This window comes from Poecile atricapillus, chromosome 5 (genome assembly GCF_030490865.1).
Source record: "Poecile atricapillus isolate bPoeAtr1 chromosome 5, bPoeAtr1.hap1, whole genome shotgun sequence".
Taxonomy (NCBI): Eukaryota; Metazoa; Chordata; class Aves; order Passeriformes; family Paridae; genus Poecile; species Poecile atricapillus.
In genome coordinates this window covers 15,323,466-15,332,645 of record NC_081253.1, presented here as the reverse complement: position 1 = coordinate 15,332,645, position 9,180 = coordinate 15,323,466, and the positions used below count along the sequence as shown (strand labels likewise).

Below are 9,180 nucleotides of genomic sequence, written 5' to 3'. Positions count from 1 at the left end.
TTGGTGGGCTGGTCACCCATGTCTGGTTCCTCTTTGTCATGGGAAGGGAGATCCCAGGACAGGGCCAGGACACCTCTCTGGGGACAGAGCCAAAACAGTGGTGCCTGCTGAGCCTGTCAGAGTGTGGGTAACCCTTCTTCCAGGACTGGGTTTGGCATCCTGTGCATCTTCACAGGGGACCCAAGCCCAGGTTTTGCTTCCTACAGCTCCCCAGACAAGTCCTGGCACTTTGATGGTACAGAGGTCTCTACAGGGAGTCTATCCCATCTGGGGACAAAGTCATTCCCTTCCCAGCCCCAATCTCAACCCCAGCAGAGCAAATCACTGAAAGATCTCTGAGCAGCCCCTCACACTGAGCCAGCCTTGTGACCCCTGCCTGAAGGGTGCCAGCACCCCAGGCACCCCTGCTCCCCCCAACCGTGGTGTCAGGACATTGTTGCGCAAAGGGCTGGGAACCTGTCCCTTACACAACTGGGATGTTTCCGCCCTGCCTTGGTTAACTGGGGCTGACACTTGACTGGGGTTGAGGAGCTGAAGAAGGGACTGTGACCCTGCTGGCCACTCTGTGTGCCAGGCTTCAGGATGCCTGCCCCAGCACACCTGTGCATCTTTCCACTGGAGTCCCATACTGCTCCTCCACTGACCTTGATCTGGGCTCCTAGGGGTCCATAACCATGGGGACATCAGCGGATATCACCCATGTGCTGGCTCATGGGTGGGTACGGGGGTCCTCAACACCCAGCTGGGAACCCTGGGGCCTTGGGGCAGAGCAGAGTCAATGGGGGTGCTGGGCAAGGGCAGCCAATTACCTTTCCATCTGAAAAACCTCTTGCCCAAGTGTTTCCTCGCAGTGTGGTAGGAAGCCAGGGTTGTTGGCCAAGAGCTGTCTACTCTCCCCACTGTGGGATGATGCAGACAGTGGCTCACCCTGACTGCAGCTCGGACACCCTTTTAGGGGATGGATTCCCCCCAGGAGGACTTGAACAACCCCATGCCAGCATTCCCCACCCTGCACCCAACCCGAGTGTCAATCTGGCAGTGACTGATAGATGACACGGAAACCACAGGGGTAGCAGAAATGAGTAGCTTTCCTCTTTGTGGACCAGCCGCAAGAAAGACACATGTCAAACCCAAAATGTTGGGCAGCAGAGCCTGCATGCAGGCCCTGGACACCTGGGTACCCAGTAAGTCCAAGAGGAGGCAGCCAGGGCAGAAGGTGTCCCAGACACGGTGCCAGGGCTGCTGTCCCTGCTCACGTAGCTTGCGGTTGCCCTTGCTGGTAGCAAACCAGGCAGCAGCGGCCGTGCTTTCCCATGTCCACAGAGCACGTGTGGCACACCTTGCCCTGGCACAGCCTGCTGAGAGAGCAGGAGGTGAGAGCTGATCCCTGCACTGTGCCAGTGCCACCCCCGACTTCCCCCATAGCCCACCTGCAGCTGTACCGCCGGGAGAGGAGACGGAAATCCTTGCGGCAGCGGGCACAAAACCCTGGGTCGCGGGGCACCGGACTGGGCATCGGGGTGTCAATGCCCTCTGTCTTCTGCCACAGGGCATCCTTCTCCCTGCGGGAGGGGACAGGTCGGCTCTGGATTTGCCTGGGCTCTGGTGCCCTCCTCTGGGCGAAGGGGTTTGGGTCCCCTTGCCCTTGCGCGGAGTCCCCGGGGCTCTCACCGCAGCAGCTCCAGCAGCCGCTCCTTCATGTCGCGGATGAGCTCCTGCTGCCGTGCCTGCTCGGCGCCGCGCGTCGCCTCCCGCTCCAGCGCCTCCCGCTGCGCCCGCTGCAGCGCCGATGCCCAGCGCTCACCGTCCTGCCGGGCCCTGGCGCGGGGCAGCGGCGGCATGGTCCTCCTGCTTCTCAGCTGGCCGTCTCCATCCCTCCATGCACGCGGATAAACCTCCCGCCGCTGGTTCCTCCCTCCCTCTCTGCCTCGCTCCCTCCCTCCTTTCTTGCCTCCCTTCTTTTCTCTGCTATTGCCCGTCCATCCTCAAGTTCTCCCCCTATCCTCACTGCCACTGTGCCATCTGCCACCCATCCGTTTCCCCACTGTTCATCCATCCTTCCCCACATCTGTACCCCTGGCCTTCTGCCCACTCATCCCAAATTCATCCCTGTGTCTCCATCCACCGTCCCATCTCCATCCATTCACCCAAAATTGATCCCTCCTTCCCTCCCTCTATCTACTGATGCCAAACCACTCCAACTCTCTTCCCACCTACCCCTCCACCTACCTATGAGTCCCAAATTGACCCCTCCCTCCAGTCCTCCCCCTTCAAATCCTTCCCTCCCTCCCTCTCCCACAGCTGTTTGGCTGTGTCCAAGCAGGACATCATTGGGGGGCCCAGGGGAAACCATGTGGCAGGTGGAGATAGGAGGTCCCAGTGTGGGGTGATGGGTGGAGGGGTCCATGTCCAACCTGCTGAGCTCCTCCTGCAGCCGTGCCATCTCCTGTCGCTGAGCCTGGAGCTGCTGCCGGCTCTGCCAGTTCTCCTCCTGTGCTGTGGCGGCCAGGCTGGCCAAGCACTGGAGCAGAGTGGGGGCTCAATCCTGGACCCCAAACCCACACCCCGCCACAGGATCCCCTTGGAATTTCCCATACCATGGCCATGCTGGTGACCGTGCTTGGTTCCCCTTCTGTCTGAGGGACTGCTGGGGGCTCCTGGGGACCACAGGCGAGCTCCAGTGCCTGCTGCAGCACCTTCTCCACGGCAGCCACCTCATTTGAGGTACCAGCATCCTTCAGCACGTCCGTCTGTCCTGCCACCACCAGTGCTTCCTGGCATTCCTGCAGGCGTGAGGTCAGCACCGCCGCCTCCCCCAGCACCTTGGCCAGCCGGGTACCCTGCTCCTCTGCCACCTCTTGCCAGCCCCGTGCCTCCTCCTGTGCCCGTGCCAGTGCCCCCGGGTCCCCTGCTGCCACCGCTGCCTCCAGTGCCTGCTGCAGGAAGGTGTTGGTTTCCCGCAGTGCCTCAGCCTCGCGTGCCCACAGCTGGGCCCGCTGGGCACTGTCCTCCTCCTGCTGCTGGTACCACAGTTCCACCCGTGCCAGCCGCACCGCCAGCGCTTGTGCTGCCACCTCACGCTGACCCAGCTCGGCCCTCAGCTGTGACACCAGAGCCTGCAGGGATTCCTCTGTCCCACCTGGCTGCCTGGGCACCAGTGACAGGGATCCCAGCATGCACCTTGTGCCAGTCGACAGTGGAGACGTGCCAGACTCTCCAGCACCATCAGGCTGGGCTGCTTTGCCAGTGCCATGTGCATCCTCCAGTTTCTCTACATCTACATCCTTCATCTCCTTCTCATCCTTCTCCAGCTCTTCATCCTTCTCTTCCAAATCCTCCTCCATGTCCACTTCCACATCCTCCACCTTCATCTCCTTTGTATTCTCACTGTCATCCTTCTCTACCTCCTCTTCATCCTCCTCTTCCATGTCCTTCTTCACCTTCCCATTGTCTATATTTTCCATTTCCACTCTCTCTGCCTGCAGGGCAGCCAAAGTGGGTGGGCATGGATGGGCTGGTGTTCCATGGAGTGCCACAGTGGGATGGCCAGTGCCATCGGACAATCCATGTGCCACAGTGCCGATACTGTCTGTCTGCAGGGCTGTCTTTGCTGGGCTGCTCCTGATCACTGGGCTGGGCCGTACCAGTGGCCTAGAGGGGACACAGGGCTCAGGACTAGCAGGTCACCCCCAAGGTGAACAGGCCATCACCACCCACCATTTAGGCTCCTTGGACACAGCCAGCCTTTAGGAATTTAGGGGGCAGCAGGGCAGAAGATCAGGGATGTTGGTGCCACCAGCCTGAGCACCCACAGAACATGTGGCACCCATCGACCCAAGCACGTCTGCTTGTGGCATTCTGTGCACACGAGCGTGTGAGCAGCACAACAGTGGTGAGTGTGCTGGAACAGCTGTATCCATGAGTGCCCCACGACAAACGTGCCTGGGGCAAGGGTGTGCAAGCACATACACGTGTCCCTGTGTGTCAGATGTCACAGTGTCATGGTGTTGCAGCAGGGATATACTTGGCAGAGGATGGCTCTGTGTGTGTACACATGCACGTGACATGTTTGCAGGCACAGGCAGAGTGTGCCTGCTGGTGCCACTGACTGTGCCCTCCTGGGGCTACATATGGAGAGCTGGCACATCTGGAGTGCAGTGTGGGGTCTAGGGCAGTGGGGCAATGCACATGTGCTTCTCTGTGATGCTAAGCCCCAGGTGTCTCTGATGCCCTCGACACCCCCAGTGCTGCCAATGCCCCTGGTGCCCCCTGTGTCCCCAGGCTCACTCGGAGAACATGGGCCAGGCGGTGTCCAGGTCATCCCTGTACAGGGCCAGGTGGAAGGTGACACAGTCCAGCTCATAGAGGCTGCCCAGGATCTCTGCTCGCCGTTTGGGACTCAGGAAGGGGCTACGGGCGTAGTACCACTCACTGCAACCACAAAACAGGCTCATGCATCCCTCTACGCCTGGGAATAGGTACATATGCCAGCAGCACCTTTGCTGACTGGGTGCTGCAGGGCACTGCCCACCCTGGCCATGTCCCCCACCACCATGAGCATCCCCTCACCGTGCCCCTGCTCTCACCAGAGACTCTCAGGGTCGAGGAGGCAGAGCTGCAGGGACTCTGCCAGCTGCCGGTGCACCAGGCAGTACCGCAGAAAGGCTCGGCCCCTGCCCACAGGGGTCTTCAGCTGAGGGAGAGAGGGGGTTATCGACTCCTGTCACTCCAGTCTGCCCCACACCTCCCACACAGCCCATGCAGGGGGAAAAAGGGTCCCCAGGGCTAGGGCTGGGGTGCAGTGGGGATCCCAGGGGGGACAAAACTGTTTATAGTACCAGCGGACAAATGCTTGGTGTCCAAGTGAGTGTGTGCCTGTGCACAGGTGCATGTGCACCCACAAGCTGGCAAAAGCCTGTGTGTGTGCACAAGTCCCTGGGTATCCCAGCAGCCCGTGCCCACCTTGTCCAGGGAAGTGACGAAGTGAATGCCTTCATGCTCCTGACGGCACCGTGCTAGGCCCTGGCACAAGAAGTCCCAATAGTCCTTGCGCTGCCCAAAGAAGCTCCTCTTCTCCTTGAGGTCAAACTGGCAGAGGTATAAGATTGGACTTTCTTTTTTGGGGGTGTCCCTGTTTCCCCCAGCCTGTCCCCTGTAGGGCTGGAATCCAGCCAACTCCCCCAACAGGGTTGGTCCAGGTGTCCCTCTCTTCACTGGCTCCATACCTCAATTTCCCTTTTGCGGCACATGTAGTTACACATGTGGACAAGGGAGAGCCTGGTCCAGGTGGCTGGGGATGCCCAGGGCCAGACAATGCTGGGTGGGGTTATTCCATCCTCTGAATGGTTAACACAAGGTCCCTTCTGCTCTCAGCTGTGCCTAAGGGGAAACGAGGGAGGGAGCAGCAGTACCTGGAGGAGAAACTCTAGGTGGGCACAGAGGCTGTGCAGCTCCCGGCTCCCGTCTGTCACCGGCAGGTTCTGCTCCTGGTAGCGGCATTTCAGCTCAGCCACAGTCTCTGTGGGATGGCAGGGCTGGGCTGGCATGGCACCCTCTCCCATCCTACCCCTCTTCCCACTGCCTCACAACTCCTGGCCTCAGGGATTTCTGATGGTGGATAAAATCATAGAGCCATAGAATCTAAGTTGGAAAAGACCTCCAAGATCGAGTTCAGTCATTAACCCAGCACTTCCAAGTCCACCATCAAACCATGTACAATGCCACACCTACACATCTTTTAAATACCTCCATGGGTGATGACTCCACTACTTCCCTGCGTAGCCTGTTCCAATGCTTGATAAACATTTCCATGAAGAAATTTTTCCTAATATCCTGGCACAACTTGAGGCCATTTCCTCTTGTCCTAACCCTTGTAACTGGGGAGAAGAGACTGACTCCCCCCTGTCTACAACCTAATTTCAGGTAATTGTAGAGAGTGATAGGATATCCCACAGAGCCTCCTTTTCTTCAAAGAGAAAGAGGAACTTGCCCTGGGATGAAGGAGGGGAGCAGCAGAAGCAAGGAGCACGGCCACCTCCTGGGCACTGCTGGTTCCCAGGTGCTGGCAGAGAGGATGGGAGCAGGCAGCACTGGCAGGGCTGGCAGGGGGATTCTCTGGAGCATGTGTGGCAGTGACACCCACCACTGCTCACGACTTGGGTGCAGGAAGGGATCTGGCATGGCCAGGATGAGATGTGCCATGCAGGAAACATGCTGGCAGGGGACTGGTTGGCACACTTACTCTGCAGGTCCTTGATGACACGGCTGAGTTCCCCTTCCCCTGCCATGGCTGTTCACAGGGATCTGCAGAGGCAAGGGCAGTGATGAGAAGTTCTAGGCTGGCACTGCCCTGGCACCCCCAAACTCTCTGTCCCAGAGAGAGGGTCTGCCCCCCCAGCTCTATCCCAGAGCTGCCTGCTGTTAAGGTGAGAGGGGGTAGGTTTAGGCACCCCTTTCCCTGCCCATATTCCCCCACTACATAGGCCAGAGCAGATGGGGCAGACAAAGGTGTCCCTTCCTGTACCCTCTTAGCTGTCCATGTGCCCTGCCCCTGTACATCCTCAGACTCTGCTCCCATTCCTTGGGGAGTTCCTGGGGCTGAGCCCACCGCATCCCTAGCGTGTCCCTGTCCTTATCCCTGTCCCTGTCTGCCAGGATTCAGATGTGGGTTTGGTGCAGGGGAAGTGCTGCTTTTGCTTCTGCTCTCGCTTCCCTCACTCACATCATGAACAGTGAGGGGGGTCCTGGGTGGTTGAGCAAGGGGGCACACCACCCCTGACATGCAGCCCCCTAAGCTCAGCTCCCTAGGCAGAACCCTCTGGCACAGCATGTTGTCTGCATGGCTGGCATGGGGTTTGGGTGAGCTGTGGGCATGAGGTGGAGCCCACAGGGCACAGTGCAGCAGAGTGATTTTGGGGTGGCTGGAAGCTTGGGACAGGGTGAGGGAAATAGCCCATGGAGGTGGTAGAACTGTGACTTGTCACTGTGGCTGGTGTCTGGATGGTGTGGGGCAGCACATGTGTGTGTGGGGGGGTGCCCAGCAGGGTGCACGTGCACTCACAGCAGTGGGTGCGCCGGTGTACCCAAACGTGCCCAAATGTGTGAGTGCCCTGTGCTCTCTACCACGGCAGAGTGAGACAGCAGGACACAAATCTCAGGCTACCTGCGCTACCATTCCAGTGTCCTTGAGAGACCTTGGATGAGCTATCTTTGCATCTACCCACCCTACTTGTACCTCAGTTTCCCCTGGGAAGAGAAGCCCCTTACCTGTGTCCGGGGTGCCCCGAGGTGGTTGCTGAGTGCTGCGGGTGCGCTGGCATGTCCCCGTGGCCACGCTGTGCCTGCCTGCTTCTCCTTTTGTACCTTGGGTGTACAAGGAGGAAGTGTGGGAGGTCGGTGGGGCTGCAGAAGCCACAGCCTGCCTGTCCCACATCACATCAGGCACTGCAGTTTAGCCCCCAGCACCTGGCTCCCTGTTTTGGGGGGTGCAAGTTCTGGGGAAAGGGTCAGCAAGGCTGGTCCCCCTATGTAGCTTTTGCAGGGGCAGAGGAAGGACAGTGTCAGGCATGGGGGGGACCCTGATGCTCTCCAATATGAATGGAAATTTGGAATATTTTGAAGAACCTGCCTGCAGTTTTTGTGGAGGGGGTCCAGGACCCGTACTCTGCTAGAAGCAGCCAGCAGCAGAACCTGGCACAGAGGCCACCCCTGTGCACAACAGTCCCTGGGCACAGAGACCCCTGCAGGAGCTGCAGCCCCCCCCAGCAAGAACCACAACCCTCCCCAATCACCTGGCCTCCACATAGGGGCTATACCCAGAGCCAGTGTGTAAGCTCTTTCCAGAACATTCTGGACCCTCTTGCTAGGGAGCCCCCGGCCCAGCAGTGTGCCTCATTCACTGTGCCTGGACCCCTGTACTGTGTCAGCCCTGTCCTGTGGGCTCCTTCTGGACTGGGGACTGAAAAACCCCTGTAGAGGGGATGTCAGAGGTGATACCAGCCCATCCCACCAGTCCAGGCAGGAGGACCCGCTGTCATCCCGCTCCCCACCACCGTCTTGGTGGATGGCCAGAGCGATGCCCATGTCCCATCCTCTGCCATGCCCCTCCTTGTAGCACACACTGCCCCTACCTGTGCCACCTGGATGTCTTGGGGGACACCCGCGTCCCCCTGGCCAGGCCTCGCTCTGCACCAAAGTGAAAGTAGGAAGTGATGGTGAGTGGGAGCCTGGGCCTCCCAGCAGCCTCCCGTCTCTTGGGTGGGTGTTGGCCTGTAGGTGCAGCTGGAGAGCATAGGGGAGCCAGTGGCAGTACTCGGAGTGACTTCAGCCTCCTCAGCACCCCATTGGTCTGTGCCACCCTGCAGTGTGTGGCAGCACCCCATATTGGATAGGGGTATGGGCAGGGTGTTGGGTGGCAGTGGACCATCAGCCCACTGTGCTGGGGTTGTGTGTGTGATTGCACATGTGTGTGTGTGTGTGTGTGATTGCACGTGTGTGTGTGTGTGTGTGATTGCACGTGTGTGTGTGATTGCACGTGTGTGTGTGTGTGTGTGATTGCACGTGTGTGTGTGATTGCACGTGTGTGTGTGTGTGTGTGTGATTGCACATGTGTGTGTGTGTGTGTGTGATTGCACGTGTGTGTGTGTGATTGCACGTGTGTGTGTGTGTGTGATTGCACACGTGTGCAAGTTGTGCGAGCACAGCTGTGTGGCTGCATGTGTGGGTGCAAGCTGTACATGTGTGGCTGGTGTGGCTGTGAGGCTGAGGGCACTGTGAGTGCCCTTCACTGCACCCATGTACCCCGTGCCAGGCACTGCAAGGGCAAGACCCCAACACCTGCAGGGGGGATGTGCCCCTGCTCCCCGTGCCACTGCGGCAGCCTGGCAGCAGGGTCCCCTCTCCCTGCCCCAGCCAAGGGCCAGGGCAGGGTGCTGGGGACTGGTGGGGGGTAGAGAAGACTCTCACCCATCCTTGGCGTGGGTGCAATTCAATTAACGAGGCCTGGCCCTGGTTCAGCACAGCCAATAAAGCTAATGGCCCTGCACAGGCCTGGCGCTGCCCGCCGGGGGGGGGGGGGGGGAAGCCGGGGGCCATCTGCTAATTAAATGGAGGTGGGGGACCATGGAGCCAGCAGTGATGTCACCTCCCTGAGGCTCACTGGCCCCCTCTGCCCGCCAGGCC

The 9,180-nt window shown here is 59.5% G+C and overlaps 1 protein-coding gene across 1 annotated transcript; it reads right to left on the bottom strand.

The window, feature by feature from the left end:
• Positions 1-1,116: 1,116 nt before the first annotated feature.
• Positions 1,117-8,183, bottom strand: RUFY4 (RUN and FYVE domain containing 4). The gene is made up of 12 exons (XM_058840008.1): positions 8,130-8,183; positions 7,267-7,362; positions 6,242-6,303; positions 5,412-5,518; positions 4,963-5,088; positions 4,587-4,693; positions 4,288-4,431; positions 2,598-3,651; positions 2,415-2,521; positions 1,672-1,818; positions 1,431-1,562; positions 1,117-1,355 (listed from the first exon to the last, which is right to left on the bottom strand). Exons 3-12 carry the CDS (start codon positions 6,285-6,287, stop codon positions 1,253-1,255), a joined length of 2,073 nt encoding a protein of 690 aa, XP_058695991.1. The 5' UTR covers positions 6,288-6,303; positions 7,267-7,362; positions 8,130-8,183; the 3' UTR covers positions 1,117-1,252.
• Between the last annotated feature and the right edge of the window lie 997 nt (positions 8,184-9,180).

What these genes read in the sequence shown, in the direction of transcription:
- RUFY4 (XM_058840008.1), bottom strand. Translation starts at nt 6,287, where the DNA reads ATGGCAGGGGAAGGGGAACTCAGCCGTGTCATCAAGGACCTGCAGA. An exon ending in TGTCATCAAGGACCTGCAGA is followed by an intron (nt 5,519 to 6,241) that starts GTAAGTGTGCCA and finishes GCCATCCCACAG; the next exon opens with AGACTGTGGCTGAGCTGAAA. An exon ending in CGGTCACCAGCATGGCCATG is followed by an intron (nt 2,522 to 2,597) that starts GTATGGGAAATT and finishes ACTCTGCTCCAG; the next exon opens with TGCTTGGCCAGCCTGGCCGC.